Source organism: Aspergillus pseudoviridinutans (assembly GCF_018340605.1).
Source record: "Aspergillus pseudoviridinutans IFM 55266 DNA, scaffold_1, whole genome shotgun sequence".
Taxonomy (NCBI): domain Eukaryota; kingdom Fungi; phylum Ascomycota; class Eurotiomycetes; order Eurotiales; family Aspergillaceae; genus Aspergillus; species Aspergillus pseudoviridinutans.
Window position 1 is genome coordinate 2,333,371 of NW_025091281.1, and position 21,158 is coordinate 2,354,528.

Consider the following 21,158-nt stretch of genomic DNA (forward strand, 5'->3'; position numbering starts at 1 on the left):
CTCATATCTCATCACTAGGGCATTGGTTGCAGAATTGAAGTTCCGCAACGCACCGAAAAGAAAGTCATGGTATCAAAAGACTCGTATACCAGATTCGATTTGTTTGCATCTTCTTGTACTGGGAAAATAGTCCGGCGTTCGGTACTTTCCCTAGGCTTCAATGTACATAAATCAACAAGAACACAGGCCATGAGAAACTATTTGTGGCAATGTCCCTTCAGGAATTTCAGCCATCAATATGGGCCCGACTTGCTTTTCTCTGACATGCCGTGGCCTCGTAGTAAATTTCATAGCAGTGCCTAATACTTGCCGATTGGATAAGCTTACTTTCCTCTACGAGTAAAGACAATTCCAACGAATTCATGAACCCTCCTTTAAAGTGTTCTCTGGATAAGTGCTATGGTAACTGCTATGAAGACCATGTATGAGCACAGCTAAGAATTGGCCTTGAAAATGACGGCAAGGGGTATTGGAACCTGAACAATAAAGCCAAAATCACGCCCTCGAATGCTAAAATAGATGTCCCTAGACCCGGTTCCGATCTTTTACTCCCTCCCATGAGTGAACAAAGTAAACGCATCGATTGTTTGATGTTTCCAGAATGCCGGAAATCGTGAATCATCGAAATAAAAATTATGGTTGGTGTCAGCGCAAGCAGCACAATAGCATCTCCATGGTTATGGTTCCTCTTATTATTCGCGCTGCGCTCTTGCAAGTGGACACAGGATGCAACACTGCCTGAAGGGTGCGGCGCGTCGGTGGAATGGTTCATGTGGCCGCAAGCCAAACTCATCAATGGAACCGCTCCATCTGGGGCACAGTGGATTGCTCAGTAGACTTGAACCCTGCAACCCCTTCTGTTCCTTGTCCGCCGAGACGGTCCAACGGGGCCCTCGTCAGAATCGTCTTCCACGTTAATCGCATTATGTGCCGATGATCCTGCAGTAGGCGCTTGATTCCGATGAGATGAGGTACCGCGACGAGCCGAGTGAGAAGTCCTCGAGGTAAAAACATGCGGGGGTGACGACCCATGTTGCACGGATATTACTACTTCATCGTACGTAGGTTCCCGACGACGACGGTTCACGTTGATGGGCGGCCGTACAGGCTCATCATCGTCATCATCGTCCTCGTCGTGTTCATCATCTTGCTCGTCGTGGTCCAAAACACTGGATCCAGTTGGCGTAAGCTCGTTCAGACTATCCTCATCATCACTAGTGTGTGACATTGAAGAGTCAGTGTCCAACTGTGACACATCGTAGTGGGCTCTATTACGGTCCGGACCACCGACGACAGTAGATATATCCGAATCAGAGACGTAGTCGCGGCCGGTATGTTCGTCGTCATCAATAAAAGAATCCATGTCGGCATCCTCATCCCCGTCATCGTAGTCATCGATCTCCGAATAGTCAAGACTTGCTGAGTCGACGGAGGGGAGATGTTGAATTTGGTCCCGGAGAGCGGGAGTTAGATGGTGAAAAAGTTGATCGAGATCCCAGCCATTGCGGTAGCCACCGCCAAACCCAACTTCAACTTCGTCATCGTAGTAATCAGTCATCTCAGAGTTCTCCTCCTCTTCGGTCCAACCCGTCACTGAATCGGAAGCGTCCGATATTGATTGATCGTCTCGAAGGTATCCACATTGTGCGCATCCGGCATCATCCTCAAGTTCCCAAGAACAGCGCGGACAGCGAATGACATTATCTTCAACATCGATGATGGGCGCCTGACGGATTGGTTTGTTGAATGTACCCCGGAACAATCCCCCTTCTCGTGGATGCGTATTTCTTTTGTCCCGTTCCACCTTCTCAGCTTCCTCACGCTGACAACGCTCATGCTGAGCGGTTGTCTCGTTTTTATCCAGGAGCTCTGCCCGACTCGTGAACATCTGGACTACTGAACGAATCTTCGAAACGGAATGTCAGCACAAGGGTCCTGAAAGTTGATATTGTTCAGAAAACAGAGAGCAGCTCACCAAATAGGCAGGCGCAGGCTGAGCTTTTACCGGCGCTCGACAGTCGGGGCATGTTTTGTTCGACCTTCCCGAAGAAAACCATGATGACAAGCACTATCGCGAATGTTAGATGTTTCGTCTGAATAATGGGAATTAGTACTTTGACCAACTTACAGTGTAACAGAAGGTATGTCCACAGGCGATTGTGAAAGGCTCATAAAGTGGCTTAACACAAATACCGCATTGTAAGAGAGATCTGATGTCGTCTACATGTCCCTGTAGCGTTTGAACGAGCTGTGCGAGGCTGTTTTAGCATCGGCCTGGCGAAAACATTGGGTAAATTCCAAATTCAGTCTACTTACTCCTGATGCGCCGTCCCCCAATCCATTTATCGACTTATTCGAGTTCACATTATCGGGGCCGTTGGTGGATCTCGCTCCCGCGGTAGTTGATGGCGACATTTGCTTAACGGGATAATACTCCCCGCAGGAGAAATATGTTGATATTCCTCCGAAAACCCCTGCAATGACAAGGAAACACAGATGCGGACAACCGCGCGAGCGAAATTGCAAATACTGCGATAGTGGCAAGATTCGGAATTCTATGTCGGCAAAGCTTCAAATAACGCGGCAGCCACCTTTTTATCTGAAGTATAGAAGGGCCGGAGGAGGTCAGACCGCAATGGCGAACCGCGGGACGATCCCTCGAGGATTCGATGATTCGTCCCGGTGAATATTGGACGATAGAATTACCGGAAGAAGGCGAAGGAAAGGAGACTTGGGAAAAGGATAAGCAGAAGCAGAAGAAGAAAGAAGAAAAAGTCGTGGTCGATAAACCACGGTCCTCAGCCAGGACAGGGCGACGTGAGCATGACTTTCTTTTTCGGAAGTTCCGCGCGCAAACTGAACAAACACCGCGTCGGACAATAGGCGGCAGGTCACCTGACTGGCATTCAAATGGACTCGATGTGATGGCTCAACAGCCCCTTTCGACACCTCTTAATCCATCAATCAACAGTCAATCATCTTTGACCTATCTTCATGTGTTGGTCTGATTGTCTCCGTTTTTATGTCCCTGGCCTAAATATGCCAGCTATTATCCAATAATAGCAGTGTGGGCCTTTGAATTGACAATGACACTTCTGTCCTTGAACATGCAAAAGAGCAAATAGTTTAATGAATAATAAGATAAGATGCAAGATGGTGTACTCCTGAATGGCTGAGGCATAATTCCCTCGAGGGCGAAGGTATCATTGTGCAGCTCAATCATCAACAAGCCTGCCAATTGTCTGCACTCTGCTTTGAATCGAACTTGGCTGCTCAATAGGCGTACGTTGAGGTTTGTTTTTGAGCCAGCTTACCGAGCAGTCATTTAATATTATCGAAATTGGCCTCCTAAGTATCGTCAGCACTTTGGGGAACGGCTTGACGTGCCGTATTCGGGTTGGTATTGGCTAACGTGCCTAGACTCATCACAATTTTTGATACTATGACTTTCCTGGAGCACATATTGTCATGAATTGGGCACCGCCTGTCATGAAAAAGTCGTTGGTAACACGTCCAGAACAAGAGACAAGTACAGATCAGATCAGCGAATTCCCACGCACCCAGGACCCGGAAGCATTGCAAACCGCAGTACTAGCCAGGAGTAAGAAAGGGAACGCGAAAGCCTGGACTCAATTACCTACTGAGAAACTGTCTTAAAGCTGCGTGTCCCAGAGTACTGAAGGCGACACAGGAAACTTAGAGCTTGGAGCCTAATGGCAATGGCAATATGTGCATGTTCCACTCTTGCGTCAGCCTACTCTGCCGCAGAGAGCTCACGTTTGTTGGAGTGCTTCAGCTTCAGATCCTCCGAAATGAGGTGGCTGTCGCCAGTCACGCCTTTAATGACTTTGTCCTCTTCAACGATCTCTCGGTCCATGTGCTCCAAGAATTCGATCTGTTCACGAATGAACTGCGTCAGGTGTCCCGTGTTGAAACGGCGGTTTGCACGCTTCCGGTCCTGCATGTACTTGTTGACTCCCCTGAGACGATCTTCGAGAATCTCAAAGCGGTACTCTGCAAACTGATGATACAACTCGCCAAGGTCAGAAATCGGTCTGATAGTAGTCAGTACCGTGTGGTCCGGAATCGCCGGAGACCGTGGACGAAAGGAGGTCACCATGGTGATCCGCTCGGTCATTCCCTGGGCATGAAGGGCTCGATGTTCGATGTACCGTCCCTGGAGGATTACTGCCGAACCCTGATGAACCTGGTTAAGCTTGTTTGTACCCCTCGTGGAACACTGGACTTACCATCTTGGGGCCCCGGATCTTGATCGTTTCGCCGTTGCCTTTTCTCAGCTCTGTCTCTCCCCCAATCATGTCCTTGCAGTCCGAGAGCATCACCACGCAGACAAAGTGATAGCCGTCAGTGTGCCAATCCACGATCGGATCCTTATCTTCCCAAGGGCCGTCAGAAACACTCTTGCCGGCGTCTTGACTTTTCTTCTCCGCCACTGCTGCGAGAAATTTGGCTTTGTCCTCCTCGCTCTGGAGGGAAATGTTGATATGCCCTATCTCGTAGTCCACAACGGGAATCAGGTCAACACCGGCAATTTTAGAAACAATTGCGAGAGTCTGAGGATGCTTCCAGGCATCATACACAAACGGGGCACACCTGCTATGGTCAGAGCGCGGATTCGAAGTGAATGAACAGATCGCAAAACTCACTCTGCAGCATAGCCTCTGAGTTGGCCTTTTGCAAGGTCGCTGGAGCAGTGATATTTGGCAAAGACTTTCTCTCCAAAGGCTTCCTTCCTCATAATTTGAACGGCATCGGCGGAGAACATTGGGAAGGGTTCGGAGACGCCAACAGGAGAAATACCACGACGCTCTGGGTATCCGAGCTCTGCCATGGTGTAGACCTTCGAAGGAGGAATAAAATTGAGATGCCTACCTGGGTCAAATTCGACGAACTCCGCTTCGGCTAGCTTCTGTGGTTGAGAGGAATGACTCTCTATTCCTGCATCTCCGTCATCGTTGGTGTGAAGATTAATTGCTAGATCCAGGGATGGAGCTGAAGGAAGTGTTCCAGAAGCCGCCATTGTTCTGGTTTCTGGATTATTGTCAGTCCACTGCATCTATCCATGACGACCTGCGACTACAGGCGATGGGTTATCAAGGAGAACTCACGTCTTCAACACGATTCCAACCTGAACTATTTGGATGATTATAAAGGTGACCATGTATTCCTGTGGGAACAGACTGATGTTGAGGAGAGGAGAAGAAATAAGAGAGATATTAAGCTAGCATGATTTTCCCTTCAGGCACTTGTGTTGTGTGACTGCTGAGTATCTATAATAAGCAATCCTAAATTATTGCATATATAATCTCATACTATCAATACATACTTTCACTATGAAGAAGTGAATCTTGTGAATAAATAGTTATTTACTTACGCCTTACAGGCAAGCTCTTATTATAATCATTAACTCTATAAATGAGATCTCTAGAAGTCAAAGTTACTTTATATAATTCACTTTGGGCATGGTTCTACTTCTTCACTAGCTACGAACAGGCCTCCAAATCTTATATGATAACAATAGGTCCTGTAGATCTTCTCTAAGCTTCTATTTTGCTCACTGTCAATTGAAATCTAATTAAGTTAGCATAAGTCCTATAAGCAGGTGCTTCTTTCTTGTCACTGTTTGTGAATTACAACCATAGCTCCATAAGATATCTCTCCGTGCCAAGACTGTGGGACCCGGGCCGGATTTTCCTCGGCACCAGTCCATGTATCGTTCGCATGGAGGCTGGATCATCATTGAAGGAGATCACAATTATTCAGATACTCACAGGTACAAGGCCACAATCATCTTATTGTGCGGCTCAGCTTTGTGCAAAATAGACTGTTTCCTGAGTTCAAGGCCTTCCGTTCATAGGAGAGATGTCATCGCAACCATCCCAAACCGACCAACAACAGCAGTCATCACAGCCAGGCCAACCTAATGCTTGGGAGAAAGCGGAGCGCAAGTTTGCCAAGTAAGCTATTCCTCCTGTTCTTCGAGCTCCTCTGTGCCGTCTGTCGTACTGTACCATATTCCGGATGGTCACGAAGACCTTGTTGTCCGGTAATTCTCGGAGTGCATGAAATGTATCCGAATCTCGTTGCTTGCGATTTTCGCCAGTCTCTGCTTCAATCATGCTCTCTTGTTTAGCAACTAAGGGACTGACATTGATACAGTAAACATGCGAGTGAATACTATGACCCATGCCAGGATTTTGCAGATCGAAGTCTCAAGTGCATGAAGCGGAACGCTTTTGACAAAGATATGTGTGGAGACTACTTCCAGTATGTTTGTTCCGTTCTTTCCTGCAGCTCTGTGCTGCTATTGGAGTTTGTGTGCTTACAAGAGCTGACTTGTTCTCTGAAAGAGCCTATCGTGACTGCAAAAAGGAATGGGTATGTTGAATTGGTTAATGTCATTCATGCAGAGTCAAGGCAGCCCATATGGGGGGGCAAGGACAGCGCTCAGGGGCCCAATGCGATATCTTGCTAACTTTATCTAGTTGACCCAGAAGAAGCTCACCTAGTCACCTGCCCTGATATCAGGGAAGAGCTGCTCCAACGCTGTCAATGATGACACCTCTGCAGCACCGCTCTAGAGCTCTGGGATGCAGTATTAGCGGGATAATTCCCTCGCCAACACCCCAATATGGATCTTGGGATCCGATTTTTTTTCCACGACAGATATACTGGCTCTGAAGAAGATAATACCCTAAGATCGGACTCGTTCTTCCAACTCAGTCAGGCGTTAGTCGTCCTATTGGCAGGAACGGATGCGCTCTGGTGCTTAGTTCATGCAATTGCATACCTAGTTTGGCGCTCAGGCGAGACATTCAGTCCATTTGACGGCAGGTTTACAAGAGTCAACTAATCTGGGATAGTGGTGTTTAACCGGAGTTTGCGTCTTGGAGTTCGAGCGAAGTGATTGGACTTGTACATTATTGTTTATTGTACTACTGTGGAACTTATCATAGTTTATGAAATACCTGTGCTACAATTACCTGAGAGCTTGTAAATGACTCCTTAAGATTATATTGCTTCTCTCAGTATGCGCTCCACTGAGAGCCGGTGCTTCTGTGGGATTTATATAGAGAGTATCGTGATATTGGGAATGAAGACCTATGAAAGGCACCTCTCGTGGGTTTGATGAGCATCACAATATAGCCACCCACTAATTAAAGCAAAAGAGTTAATAGTATAAGAGATTCAATTGATGATCTAGAATATAGCAGTAGCAACGAGAAATTTGGAAGGACAATATAGCTTGTCGACTGACCTCAGCCATCACCGCCTCGGGAGAGTCTCTCCCCGCCAAACACGCGATGATAAGAATTTCCGATACAGCTAATTGATCCTCCCCTCATCTTCCGCAATCTTCAATTTGATTCCCCGCACAACTGTGCTGCGCTCGGCCGGGCAGCAAACGACCTTGTCTGGTCATTGCCTTGACCTCTGTCCCTGTCTACTAGATCTTATCTCACGTTGTTACCGTCGGGCTTTTGATTCAGAATGTCGGCCACCAACGACGCCGTGTTTCATCGGCGGAATAAGCAAATCCAGGACGCCATTGATGGGCAGAACTTGAAGCAAGCTCTCCAACTCATTGAGAAACGCATGAAAAAGGGAGAGGACTCGAGATTTCTCAAGGTAAATTATCCACTACCGCTCTTGAGTTTTATCAAGCCTTCAGTGCTCCGTTTCATTATTTCGGCTGCTTCCCAGCCATGTGACAGAACACTTTCTTGAGTTATTACCCATGAATGAATGCTAATTTCTGTTCGTGCCTAATAGGCGTGGAAAGCAGAGATCCTATACCGCCATGCGGACGACGCCCATCGCCAGCGCGGCCTCGCCGAAACGCTGGAGTTGTGCAAGCTAGAGCCGCCAACAACAGATTTAGACACACTCGAAATCCTGCAGGAGACACTACAAAAGATAGGTGGTCAGGAGGATACCATGAGAAGCTTGTGGGAAAAGGCTGCCAAGGCAAAGCCGCAGGACTTAGAAGTTCAGTTGAGGTGGTTTTCATATGCATTCGAAGGAGACGACTGGAAATCAGCGCAAAAGGTCAGTGCTGTACTTTAACGGAATCACACGCATCTCCATGGCCGAGATTTATTCGGGTCTAACTGCTCTTCGCAGGCGGCTATGAGCCTTCAGAGCAACTTCCCCAAGACACGGAAATACTATTTCTGGGCCATTTTCCTCAGTTACCTTGTTGCCGTGGACAAGAACAGCTCGGAGGCCGAACGGAAGCTCTTTGGGACTCTGGCTTATCGTATGGCCTCCAAAGCTGCAGATAGCGTCCCTGCTGATTCAGTACGTTCAACCTTTCCCTTTTCTCTCCGTATTCGGGCGGCTCCCACGCTGTGTATCTTTGCGGCTTGATGATGATTCTTATACCCATTACAACAGAAAGAGTTGCTGAGCACTCCCAGAGCCATACAAAATGCCGAGGAGCTTTTACTACTCATCAAGATCTGCGAATCTCAAGGGCGTCACTCCGAGGTTGTGAAGCTCCTTGATAGCCAGAACTTGGGCCTGAGCTCACGAATTGTCCAAAATGATTGGCCTTTTGTTGGAGAAAAGCTCTCTGGCTTGGAGAAGGCCGGGATGTGGGCTGAAGGTCTCTCCTACGCTAAGGACCTTCTGGCAATTCCGACTACTGAATCAGAGGAGAAGACTCTCCAAGAGCGCGACGACTGGGCCGTCTGGAGCTTGCTTGTTCATTCGGTTCAGAATATCAAGAACACAGAGTAAGTCGACATTTGGAGAAGAGACTTCTGATAAGCTAATGACTGTTATAGAACTACTGCCGAGATCAGGAAATTTATCGATGAGTTCATCGAGGCTGTTCCCAGATCACGAAACGCCCAATTGGCACGCCTTGACTTGATTCATTGGAGTTTCAAGTCCGGCAGCCTAAAGAGCGATGAATTGATCACCGCCTGCCAGGAATACTTTGATCGAAATAAGACCAAACTGTATTGCTTCGTAGACCTTCGGAAATACCTGTCTGATTTGGATAAGGGACCTCTAACGGAGTTCATTGAATATGTGTCTCGAACCGAAGTAATTGAAGGCAATGTATGTCCCATTATGATTGCGATCTATGTCCTTGTCTACTAACTCTCTAGATGAAGGAAAACGATCCGTTCAAGGACGTCCCGGCGATCAATGCTCTGAAACTCGAGTACTGCTTCCTGCTTTCGGCAGACGAGGCCAATGCCACACAACCAAAAGTCGAAGAGTTTGTTTCACGTTGCCTTCAGATCTTCCGCGGTGCAAAACGCCCTGAGCGTACCGCAGCCGGCTCGACCATCGAGAGTCAGCCTAGTGATGACCTTTGCTTGCTCGCTGCTATGAGTCTAATTCGATTCAGTGGAGGCTGGATCAATGATAAGCCGGACCGGATACCCGACACCAGTTTGATTCGCGCAGCGGGTATTCTCGAGCGTCTCTTGCTTGATTCTCCTCATAATTACAACGCGCTGTTGCTGCTCGTTCGGATATATCTTCGCTTGGGCGCGGGATCCCTGGCTCTTAGGACATTCAGCAAACTAGCTGTCAAGCAGCTGCAGTATGAAACAGTAGCGCACAATCTCTTTACGCGGCTAGCAACTATCCACCCCAGTTCGGCACCGCCAGTTGAAGGTGCGGAGTACAAGGATTTCCACCCGCAATCTGCGTTTGTACAAGCCCTCAACTTCTACCGGACTGCGGACGTCACGACAGTTAGGAACAGGACGAACGGGTTGGAATACGGCAGTTATGTGAACGTCGAAGGAACCATTGACCTTCAGAGACGGCTCAAGCACAGTGTCTGCCGTAAAATGTGGGCATTAGATGTGAAGCGGATACAGCGGTTAGCTGGGGGCGACAATATGGGCCGGTACAGTGATTTGGGTGAGTCCTTTTCATTTTCCAGCGGAATATGTGAAGCTAATGCTAACCTAACGGCTACTTCAGCAAGAGAGACATCTCCCATGGTAGACCAACGTGTTTTTGATGCATTTATGAACTGTGAATCACTGGGCCAGCCTACTTTTGAGGAGCGAGTCCGCTTGGGGCCTCTGCCTAAGGTGAGTCTTCTTGTCTCTTCATAGAACGTGGCTGATGTTATCCAGGAACGTTGGGTAAAATCGGCTCAGTTGACAGATCAACTGTTCGACCTCTTGAAGAACCTTGCTGCTCAGAAACCGGTGTCTTCGGATTTTGATGTGCCTAGCCTGGATGATCTTCTGAGTTCAGACGCCGAGTCTGAGATGACCGTTCCTGAAATAGAGAGCGTCAAGCTACATCTGAACCTCCTCAAAGTCGCAAAGCTTCTCAGCGGATCAAAATCAGTTGATTTAGAAGAGGTTGATGCCTGCTTATCGCAGGTGGACCAGTGGCTCGAGTTCACTTCGAAGGACTTTGCCTTGGACAGCGCGAAACTCTCCCCTGTTATGTCGAGAACTGCAGTGTTCCTGAAACCGGAAACACCCTCGGCCCCATCATGGGAATATCTACATATCGCTTTCCTCGTACTCGAGTCGCTCAAGGCGTTGTCCTTTATATATACCATCGCATCAAAGAAGGGTTCCAAGACAGCAAAGCTTCCCAAGGACCGTGTCGAAAAATTGGCCGGCCTGATCGGGGAAGCGTATGAGAGCGCGAGAGCAAATATTCGTGCTCTCAAGTCGCGAATCTCCGAGCCAGGCATGCTTGGCTCCCTGGTCGACCTAGTTCTGGCTGGTGGTCAGCAACTTCGGACCGAGCTCGAGAAGACGCTTGACATGCCAGCACTGGAACTGCTCTGTGGTGAGCTGATGGAAAGCTGGGAGGAAAGCCTGGATGGAGCGCTCTCTGTGAAGCTGTGATGATTTGACGGTGATCTAGAGGCGAGAATTCGAACCGGATATATGGATATATGTGTATATACCGATTCTATACAGATAAAAATACCTGGCTTCATAGAATTCAAATGAACTAATCACACTGTCATGGATGATGAAGCACAAACACGTGTGGTAGGCTTTAACGGTTAGCAGTGATACAATGCCTCTTCAGTTCAACGGTCTCTTCATGACTGCTAGCACGTGCATCAGACAATTAAACCATGACCGCTGTGCCACCGATATAGCATCCCACCGTCCTACACTCCAGGCCAGACGTTCTCATCGAGCAACGACAGCAGTTGTGCTAGTACGCATAGGGCTTCAAACTGACGCTGAGCGAGATAATCCCAGACTCATCCAAAAACCGCATTCTCGAATCTCATCGGCATGTCCATCTGCACCATGATGCTAATCCCTTACATTCCTGCATATTTATAGCCTAGAAGTATGATACGCGAGTCATCTCTCCTCCACCAGTTCCGAATCCACTCAGAATATGGGCCAGTAACACAAGGGCCACCTCTACTGCCGCAATGAGGGTTACACAGCCGGTTCAGCTCCTTACTCTAACCCATGTCCTTCCACCAAATACGAGACTGAACTAGGATAATGGGATCCTTCACCAGTCTCCACGCGTAGATCAAGGCTTGTATATTGATCCGCTCCATGTCCGTGTCACGGGGTTTCTAATTCTGTTGTACCAGGCATTCTTTCTTTGTCATGTGTGAAAGCGAAGCCGTAAGCTTATGGACCATAAGCGTGTATGTAGGTAATCGCACCGCAAGGGTGACTTGACCGTCCTTTTGGCTGCCATGGGCGCAGGCTGGATGCTACATCAGCAGCTGTTGGTGTTCAGTGACGCTGCGACGGATGATTTGCTGCTGCGGATTACAAGGCTCTTGGTGTTTGTTCTCTTCTGGATCTGGACTTGCACCGGCGGACTTGAAAATGCCCCCGATGGACGCTCCATCTACTCTGTAGAATTGCTGATGCCCTTGTGTTTGATCTCGCATACAGTTTATCGACACTGTCCTCGACGCTGGAATTGCTCCTACAAAGAAACCTATCTAACAGGGCCTCATGACTGTTCCTGAGGGCATGCAGGCCTCTGCAAGCGAGGTTCATAGATATGACTACCGAGACTCAGTGCGCTACTGGAACGTCGTCACGCAAGCGACATGCCTTGCTATAAGTACGGTTCTTGTCTGGATGCGGATGTATTCGAAATTACTTATCACTAAAGCACCGGGATGGGAAGACTGTATGTGAAATCCCAGCATGACGATCATATCCGTAATTGGGTCATTAAGCGCTGAGACACTTGCTCCATAGTCTGCTGCGTTCTAGCCTGGGTATGGCTCACTTTATGACTTCGATAATGAGTTGCTCATAAACACCAGATGGGACTGGTAGCATACGTCGTGATCACATTCGAGGCTGACAAATGCGGTAATGGCATCCATATATGGGAAGTGGATGAATCTGATCTGCGAAAATATAGCAAGGTATGAGCGTCTTGCACGCGGGTTTAGCAGGTTCGCTGATGAGGTTCAGTGGGCAAATACCTCGCAGATAATCTATGGACCTCTGATCTTCATCACCAAACTATCACTCCTTCTGCTTTACTTACGTGTATTTGCTCCCTCCTTCAGAAGCAAGACCTTTTTCTGCATCCACGCTCTTATCTGGCTCAACTTGGGGTTCTACTTTGCAGATACGATCGTGAAGATCTTCGAATGCTCGCCTCGAGCGAAGATCTGGGATAAGACCCTCAAAGGGCACTGCATCAATATCAATATCCCCATCATTGTGACTTCCTCCATCAATGTTGCGTCAGACTTCCTGATACTGGTTCTGCCTATTGTGAGTGTGTGGCGCTTGCAAATGAGAAAGTCCAAGAAATGGGGCACATCCGCGATCTTCGCTGCTGGAATCTTGTGAGAATCGCCCATTGTTATTCGGTGACCTTGATTATCTTCTCGGACTGACCAAGATAATTGCACATAGCGCTTGCATGTGTAGTATCATGCGCCTTGTGGTCAGTGTACGGAACAAAACCGTCAAGGACAAGACCTATGACTGGTTTCCCCAGTTTTTATGGACGTAAGGCAATTTCCTCGCGTGGGTCATTGTGTCTTTGATTTATGATCAAATTGCTGACACAGTGTTGCCTTTATTCTCTGATGAAGTTCCGCCGAGGTCACCTCCGGGATCATAGCCAGTTGTATGCCGGCTTTACCAACCTTCTTCAGACACTTCTTCAAGCGAGCACGCGCCCTGATCTCAAGGGCAAGCACCAGCTATGCGTCCCGCCCGGCGAAGAAAGCGATAGAAGTAATCAGTTGGCCCGCCAGCCGCTCCGTACGTCAAAAGACACAGTCGAGCGGGGGCCTTAGCATGACCGAGCTCTGCCGGAGCACTAACTGCGAACTGGATGATATTGAGCAACATCCTGAGGAGCACACAAGATGTATCTTCTCAGGGGCGAGTTACATGACTGCCGGTGCTCAAGTGGGTATACTTGAACTTCCAAAAGTGGCGTCGGACAGTAATACATTCGAAAGTCGAGGCGCTGGACATGGGTCAGATTATCGTTCGGGGATTCTAAAAACAGTTGAGGTGGATGTTGCGTCCCAGCGAGGATGAGACGCCTTAAATTCACGCAATATCTTTTCACTTTCAAGATTATAGGTGCGTCAACTTTTAGTAGAAGTCGAATACATCATGCATACAGAAGGGCAGATGTAGAAGCATACCTTCCCGAAAGGGTAAAGCACAGGCTTTTGTCCTTGTTTTGGTAATGCGCCATGCGGGCGGCAAGCTCAGCCACCCTAGCCCTAAGCCCTAACCGCTCGCCTACGCACCAACGCGGGCGACCAACCAAAACTTTGCAAACTCCATCGCGATTCTATCCGCACCGACGACCGTCGACTCGACAATCTCCTTCCAGCAACCACCGTCGTCGCCAAACCCCAGTCACAACCGTCGAGATGGCGCAGGAACGTTCCGGAATCGTGGTCGGTCTGAACAAGGGCCACGTACGTTGAATCCCTCTCCCGTTTTCCTAAGAAAAAGAATGTTTCCGGTCGGTATTTGTCCAGTCGATCTCGAGAGATTTGGATTGAGGATACGGAACATAATATGGGGGGAACATATTGTCGGATTGTCAAAGGCACAGTTCTTTTCTTAAGGTGGAGGAAATAGACCGACAACGGACGTACCAATCGAACTTATTGGGCCCGACTTGACAAAAATCGATCGGAAGCATTCGACTTTGGTTATAGAAATGAGGAACAATCAGTGAAGCTGACCTTATTTCTCGTCATAGAAAACCACCCCTCTCAACACCCCCAAGACCCGGATCAGCCGCACCAAGGGCCAGTCTTCCCGCCGCACTGCCTTCGTCCGTGACATCGCCCGCGAGGTTGTCGGTCTTGCCCCCTATGAGCGTCGTATCATCGAACTCCTGAGAAACACTCAGGACAAGAGAGCTCGTAAGCTCGCCAAGAAGAGGGTATGTCACGAGTTCTGGATATTGGTCTTGATGGGTGTTCCTTTCGCTCGCTTCCCTGGGAATTTCATGATTGCGGTGTCTGCGGTTCGGAGTATAATCTGATGAGGCATACGGCAATTGTTGGTTGGACACTACGCCCGCCACGAACCTGTCCCTTCAATTACGGAGACCACCGACCAACGGCTTGTGGAGCGAGCTGGGGAACACTTGCCGAGAACTTTACCAATCGTTCATGGACAATGCTAACGAATCATCTGTTATAGCTCGGTACCTTCACCCGTGGCAAGAGAAAGGTTGAGGACATGCAGAGAGTCATCGCCGAGTCCAGACGTGTGGCTGGTCACTAAATTCGTTTTTCCTTCCTCTGAAAATGTGTTTATTATCGCCAGAGAACGAGATAACGAAATTTAAGTGAAATCGTTTCGGTTGCTGAGTTGGCGCATGGAACCAGGAATTGTTGTCCGTAATATCCAATTCGTCAAAAAGGCACAATGGAAGGGACAGAATCATGATGCAATAAGCATGGACTAAATACCAAAATGGATCTCTTGAATCTAATGCAACTGGGAGTTTTTGGGGCTGGTCTTACGGCCTCGGTGACTTTGAACCTAACGCTACATTTATTCTATCGAAACACTTTCTCTGTTCGGTCCACCTATCACGCGGATACAATTCTTTGCCAATACTCCTGTGTCCCATATCTCTTGCAGCGAATGCCTTGCGGAGGTCCGTAAAACCCTTATCTTCTACCGTCATCATATATTTCATGGCATCAAGCCGACGGCCAACGTCGAGTATATTTCGAGCATGCCCGTAGATAAATCATAGTCATTGATCATTCTAACATACACAATGTGATTTCACGCTAATAACGCAATGCTATTGCGGATTCTCATTTCTTTCCCGGCAGTTTCAACCACTTGGGTATCCCGCCAGGTTTGCGTCCTCCAGATTTCTCTCCATCGCGGTCGCCGGGTCCGCTCACCTTCGGTGGGACAGTATCTCGCGAATTATCCATCAACTCTGGCGGCTGTTCAACCTTGATCTCCTGAGCTTGGTTCCGGAGCTCAGGCTTCAGAAGATTTGCTCTGCTTGATCGAGTGGCGGGAGACGCACTTGCGTCCCAAGAGAAGGTGACGAGGACTCGACCAATCATGCCAAGATCCTTGATCAAGGACGTCTGATCTGTATCAGGAATGATACCCTGAATCTTTTTCGCACCTGAACCCGGGCGCCCAGCAAGGAAGGACGTGAGTATGAATCTCTCGCCGGCAAATTGCTCCGTCAAACAACTTCTTACGAAGCCATAGAGCGTTGCGCCGGTGTCTTGTTGCCCGAACTTCGAGACAATCTGGCTCTGGTCCGGAAGGCGAACCTTGACATCGACTTCTCTGATCGCTGCACGCTTCTCTTCCTCCTCTGCTGCTTTGGCGGCGATTTCTGCATCCGTGGGAAGACGGACGGGCCGGGAGGCGGCATTGAGACGGCGCTGGTGGGCTTGTGCTTGGTCCACAGATGGAATGTAGTCGTCTTCATTATACGTCATTTGCGCGGCCTGCGGAGTGGTGTTGGACGGTGCTGAGAAGACTGTGACTGGTCGCGATGAGGGCTGGATCACAGCAGATGGTTCGGTAGAGGTAATGGAGGGATGAGAAAGAGGTTCAGGTGCTAGTGCTGATGGCGCAGGTGCTGCTGCTGCTGCTGCTGCACCCCGAGGGTCGGCATGTTCAGCACTCGGTACTTGCTGTGGAGGTTGGCTCGAATCGGTAACCGTCTCAGGTTGTGCTGGCGCAGCGGCCGCCTCATGTGGTTCCGGGGCAGCATCCTCAGCCGCTTTGAAATAGTCTTGAATCTTAATCATAGCCACCTCCAGAGGCTCCTCTGTCCGCCGGAAACTCAATCTGACCAAGACATTCCCACTATTGAATCCAAGCTGTGCTAGCGACTTCTGGAGATCTTGGAATGTCGACAGTTCTCGCCCCATGACCTGAACTACCGGAGTCTCGTAAAATAAGCGTCCGGATCCCTCGTTGCCGGCACTGGCGACTGGGACGCCTCGCCCAGTGAAATTTCGAGTCGGTCCGCCACCTGCGACCCCCGCCTCAAACTTGCGCAGCACTAGCCATAACGTTGTTGTGCTGGGGAACTTGTCTAGAAGCCGTCCGTTGGGAACACCTCGAGCTTCTGCCTCGGGCAGCTGTAAAGCGACCGTGACAATGGAAGGCGATTTGGAGAGCTGTACTAATTCAAGTTTCGCACCGGAAGCCAGGCCGGAGAGACGGAAGACCAAAGAAAGATCGAGCTGTTTGCCCTTGTACCTTCCCAAGTGTTAGAGTCCGTCTCATCGCTTCATCAAGCGCTCAGGGCACTTACTTGAGGCCGTACTGGCTCGCATTCAAGCCGAGTTTAGCGCATGCTTCTTGCAGGATATCTGTCAAATGTTTCCCGGGTGTCGTTTTGATTGTGGCTCTTCGAGCAGTCGAGTCTAGAACGACGACATGTGAGCTCATGATTCGAAGGCGATCGCTTGCTTGAATGATATTATTATTGCGGGGCAACTATGAAGGCAGATGGCAGTTGGGGGACTCTAGGATGAGATGGAAAAAGAAGTTGACAAAACCAGGAGTTCTATGTCTGAATAAGAGATTTGTAGAGGAATAGAATAGAAGTTCGAAGAAAGAGGAGGGCATGAGACACCAGTATTCATCTACCTCCGGAGTACTTTCGACGGTTCTCGTAGGCAGCGGGCGCAGCGTCATCCGCAACGAAGCTCTCGGCGGCTCTCACGCGTTGGACCAGCAGCAGAGCTTCCCCGTCATTTATCATCTTCCTCCATCATCGGCATCACCTCCATCCTCACCTTGAATTCATTCTCGTCCTTCCCCCACCTGCTCTTTTTCTTCAATTTTACTCTCTCAGATCTCGTACAGCTTGCAATTTCTCGACATACCTAATTCAACATGGTAAGTTGAGCTTCCCCTTCGTAACCTGACCGACTTGAGCTAATTGAACCCAACCTCCAGAGCTCTCCCTTCGATATCAGTACGCACTTTTTCCTGATCCTTACCACGATCTCACATACAAGAGACTGACAGTGTCTTCTTTAGATGGCGGAGCTTGTGTCGCCATGGTGGGCAAGGACTGCGTTGCAATTGCCTGCGACCTCCGACTGGGCATGCAGGCCTTGACAGTCTCCAACAACTTCCCCAAGATCTTCAACTACGGTCCCTCGACTTACCTCGGTTTGACTGGCCTGGCCACGGACGTCAACACCGTCTCAGACCTCTTTCGCTACAAAGTGAACATGTACCGACTCCGCGAAGAACGGAACATTGCGCCGCAGACTCTGGCCAACCTGGTCAGTTCATCGCTGTATGAGAGACGGTTTGGGCCTTTCTTCGTGAGCCCTGTCATCGCTGGCGTGAACAGCACGACGGGCAAGCCTTTTATTTGCGGGTTTGACAGTATCGGATGCATCGATTTCGCGAAGGATTTCATTGTCAGTGGTACGGCGAGCGACCAGCTTTTCGGTACCTGTGAGGGTTTGTGGGAGCCAGATCTGGTACGTTTCTTGTTTCAGCTTATATTGCGAGACGGTTCCGCTAACGTTCGATTTTACCTTCCTCAGTCCCCTGAAGATTTGTTCGAGACCATTTCTCAAGCCCTTCTCAGTGCAGTTGACAGAGATGCTCTTTCCGGTTGGGGTGCTCAAGTATACATCATAGAGAAAGACAAGGTGACGAAGCGGCTACTCAAGGGAAGACAAGATTAGATGTTTTGTATTTGGCACACATTCCGTTTTATTTTCGTTTAATGCCATCTCTCACTCATATCCTGGTCGAAACCTACTGGTTGGAAGCAGTCGCTGTCGTCTGAGATCTAAGTTGAATCCTACATACCGTCGGTTCATGGAGGGAGCACAGCGATGTCGGTCCATGTACCTCTAGCTCTGAAGCATCAGCCTGACACGAACCTGAATAAGCAAGGGCAGACGGCTGCTTTACGGCCTTGATGACTATTTCTTCATGAACCAGGATCATACATTTCCACACTTAGTAGCCATTCTTCCCGGTTACGGCGCCACACGCCTGGCCATACTTCCCCAGAAAGCTTCTCACATCAGCAGCGAGCAGCTCCGGTACTTCCCACGCGGCAAAATGACCACCACATTCAAACTCACTCACCCGCACCACCGAGCCCATGCTCCGACACCATAAAAAGGGTAATTTGACCAACTCTCGTTTGAAATGAGCCACGGCCAGCTTGACCTCACCAGGGATGGACCCGGAGATTGCATCAACGGTGGACACCCTCTTCAGCGTCGACGCTGGCGCATCGGCAGGCGGCGTCTGCGCAGCTTCGTAGTAGATCCGAACCGAAGCCGCCGGGCCCGCGACCGAGAACTGGTAGACACTCACCCACGTGAGGATCTCATCGTCTGTCCAGGGATAGTCATCCGCCCACGCGTGTAACTTGTCGTAGATCCAAGCCAGTAGGGCGACGGGACTATCGTGTAGCCCATAGCCCAGTGTCTGGGGGCGAGTTTCCTGCTGGCGCATGTAAGCATTTCCCCGGTTCAGATAGTCGAGGGTAGTCGAGATGAGAGCCCTGCTTTTGGGTGAGAAGGGAAGAGTGAGGACTGATTGCAGGAAGATCCACGGGTGGCGCCATGGGTAGGGAGGAGCCACGGGGGCGAAGTTGAGATGGACGGCTTTGACGTGCTGGGGGTAGAGCGTTGCCATGACGCGGGCGATGATGCTACCCCAGTCTCCTCCTTGGATGACTATCAACTTGTCAATAGGATGGTCGTGATATTGATACTCAATGGAAAGGATCGTCATGGAAGCGTACCGTATTCCTCGTAGCCTAGATTGAGCATGAGAGCATGCATCGCCTGGGCATATTGCGCCAGACCGAAGCCTCTCTACACATAGACAGCGGCCGGTCAGCTAGAGCAGTACTGATGGCACAACTTGGACAGACCTGTTTCACGCCCTGCGAGAAGCCAAAATTTGGCAGCGAAGGCACCACCAGGTCAAATGCAGGCTGATTCTCGTCGCCTTTCGTCAAGAGAGGTATCAGCTTGACAGCCTCAAGGAAGCTTCCTGGCCCTGGACATTGTATACGAGTCAATACTTCATCTACAAAGCCAACCGCGCATATGGTACATTACAGCCATGTAGGAAGAGTAGCGGGATAGCACCCGGCGTAGGGCTCTTCTGGTGCACATAATGAATATCCAGCTCCGCAAAGCCCGGAACCGAGACAGAGACCATGAACTGCTGCAGTTTTTCGTTCAATTCCTTCTCCTTTGCGCGCCAGTCGAAGCCATCGCGCCAATATGCGGTCAGTCGTTTGATCTCGTCCAGTGGGACTCCCAGGTCCCAGCCTGCTGCGTCTAGTTCATCCGGGAAGCTAGCGGATTGAAGTTTTTGGTTCAAGAGATCCAGTTGGGAGTCGGGAATCCTGATGTTGAAAGGCCTAATTCTATTCATCTTGATACTATCTGAATTAAAGTGACAGCTGGATTGATCGAGGCATTGTAGATACTCCGTACCATGATGCGCATATAACCCAGCTGTCATGCCGTCCGCGGATCTACATATGACACCCATCGATACCTCGGTCCGTATGCGTATTTTGTACCTCGACGATCTCAAGCAGATTTGTCTACTCCGTACTCCGCACGTAGAACAGAACAGGCGCATGGACTGAGAATAGCAACATCATGGCTACCGTAAGCACTACCCTTCTAGTACCTGCAATGAAGCCGCAGCAGTTCAGTATATCCGAAGTTGGGATAGAAAGCCATGCTTGATCCATGGAACTAGACTGTTTTCAATTATGATCCCATGATTATTTCGATCATCTTGCGCCAGTCCTTGGTATGATTATGGCCATGTCTCCTCATCTAAGGATTGATTGCCAGCAGGTCAAGAGTCCGACATCCTGAACCAAGGCCGCTAACAAAAGGTCAGTCCTATCTATCTTCCACGTCGTACAAGTTCGGGTTAAATTCAACCCTTCGAGTAGAGGAAGCATTGTTTCTGAGTTAGCAAAAGGCAATTTTAAGCATTCCAAAATTTGGGATTATCATCCTTGTCGCCATCGTCATCATGCTGTCAAATTTGCCGCTGTTGCCCACTTTGTCGTTCGTTCTAGATCTCAGCCATTTTCGGCTGTAAAAGTTAAGGCAAGGGGAGGAGGGTCCGGCGTCGGTGTACAACCAGCGATCAATTCAGGTACTCCGTACCTCTGGCTCAGAACCACAATGAATGTGGTCCACTCGGTTCCTGATCCAAACTGTGCTTATTATCTCTTTATTACCTCTCCTTACTGTCAAGATGAAATACTATGAGAATTGAGGGACCAGCTTATTATTGTGAAACCAAGACTTTTAAAAGCTTTGACAAGGCCAAAGGATAATAATAACAATAATTTAATCCCCATAGGATCGGCATGCTGAGGCCTACGGTTTGCAGCGTTTCAGCCTTCCCGTGTGTCTAGACCAGCCGATGGAGAGAAGAAATGGATCTGTCCAGTTTGTGAGAGCGCAGACTGGTTAGGCTGGAGGCTTTTTACAGATGGAAATCGGAGATAATGGAAGTCTCTTCTGGTCATTCATCCCTCGTAGATAGAGCCTAGTGTCTAATATTAATTAGACTGACTATACTGAGAATATATTGACAACTCGACCAACACAGTGCCCGCCTATTCCCCGCGTTATTTTCTCTCTGCTTGTCTCCTAGTCTACCTCTTCC

The 21,158-nt window shown here is 49.2% G+C and overlaps 8 protein-coding genes across 8 annotated transcripts; 4 read left to right on the forward strand and 4 right to left on the reverse strand.

Annotated features, from left to right (window-relative positions):
- Positions 1-829: 829 nt before the first annotated feature.
- Asppvi_000847 (uncharacterized protein) lies at positions 830-2,415 on the reverse strand (the record flags this gene model as incomplete). Its single annotated transcript, XM_043297152.1, has 4 exons — positions 830-1,906; positions 1,976-2,068; positions 2,129-2,248; positions 2,317-2,415. The coding sequence occupies 4 exons, from the start codon at positions 2,413-2,415 to the stop codon at positions 830-832; spliced, it is 1,389 nt and encodes a 462-aa protein (XP_043153087.1).
- Positions 2,416-3,754: 1,339 nt separating this feature from the next.
- On the reverse strand, positions 3,755-5,041 carry Asppvi_000848 (uncharacterized protein; the record flags this gene model as incomplete). Its single annotated transcript, XM_043297153.1, has 3 exons — positions 3,755-4,198; positions 4,251-4,614; positions 4,668-5,041. The coding sequence occupies 3 exons, from the start codon at positions 5,039-5,041 to the stop codon at positions 3,755-3,757; spliced, it is 1,182 nt and encodes a 393-aa protein (XP_043153088.1).
- A 2,471-nt stretch (positions 5,042-7,512) lies between these two features.
- Positions 7,513-10,865, forward strand: Asppvi_000849 (MDM20/NAA25 family protein; the record flags this gene model as incomplete). The annotated part of the gene is made up of 8 exons (XM_043297154.1): positions 7,513-7,650; positions 7,795-8,070; positions 8,146-8,322; positions 8,419-8,759; positions 8,811-9,090; positions 9,147-9,909; positions 9,973-10,085; positions 10,131-10,865. The coding sequence occupies 8 exons, from the start codon at positions 7,513-7,515 to the stop codon at positions 10,863-10,865; spliced, it is 2,823 nt and encodes a 940-aa protein (XP_043153089.1).
- A 1,418-nt stretch (positions 10,866-12,283) lies between these two features.
- On the forward strand, positions 12,284-13,279 carry Asppvi_000850 (uncharacterized protein; the record flags this gene model as incomplete). The annotated part of the gene is made up of 4 exons (XM_043297155.1): positions 12,284-12,388; positions 12,438-12,820; positions 12,906-12,986; positions 13,102-13,279. The coding sequence occupies 4 exons, from the start codon at positions 12,284-12,286 to the stop codon at positions 13,277-13,279; spliced, it is 747 nt and encodes a 248-aa protein (XP_043153090.1).
- Positions 13,280-13,690: 411 nt separating this feature from the next.
- Asppvi_000851 (60S ribosomal eL36 domain-containing protein) lies at positions 13,691-14,744 on the forward strand (the record flags this gene model as incomplete). Its single annotated transcript, XM_043297156.1, has 3 exons — positions 13,691-13,921; positions 14,212-14,397; positions 14,661-14,744. 3 exons carry the CDS (start codon positions 13,691-13,693, stop codon positions 14,742-14,744), a joined length of 501 nt encoding a protein of 166 aa, XP_043153091.1.
- A 545-nt stretch (positions 14,745-15,289) lies between these two features.
- Asppvi_000852 (putative UBX domain protein) lies at positions 15,290-16,907 on the reverse strand (the record flags this gene model as incomplete). Its single annotated transcript, XM_043297157.1, has 2 exons — positions 15,290-16,715; positions 16,771-16,907. 2 exons carry the CDS (start codon positions 16,905-16,907, stop codon positions 15,290-15,292), a joined length of 1,563 nt encoding a protein of 520 aa, XP_043153092.1.
- Positions 16,908-17,357: 450 nt separating this feature from the next.
- pup3 (proteasome core particle subunit beta 3) lies at positions 17,358-18,169 on the forward strand (the record flags this gene model as incomplete). The annotated part of the gene is made up of 4 exons (XM_043297158.1): positions 17,358-17,360; positions 17,421-17,439; positions 17,505-17,959; positions 18,026-18,169. 4 exons carry the CDS (start codon positions 17,358-17,360, stop codon positions 18,167-18,169), a joined length of 621 nt encoding a protein of 206 aa, XP_043153093.1.
- A 280-nt stretch (positions 18,170-18,449) lies between these two features.
- Positions 18,450-19,892, reverse strand: Asppvi_000854 (epoxide hydrolase; the record flags this gene model as incomplete). The annotated part of the gene is made up of 4 exons (XM_043297159.1): positions 18,450-19,180; positions 19,249-19,321; positions 19,381-19,508; positions 19,571-19,892. The coding sequence occupies 4 exons, from the start codon at positions 19,890-19,892 to the stop codon at positions 18,450-18,452; spliced, it is 1,254 nt and encodes a 417-aa protein (XP_043153094.1).
- Between the last annotated feature and the right edge of the window lie 1,266 nt (positions 19,893-21,158).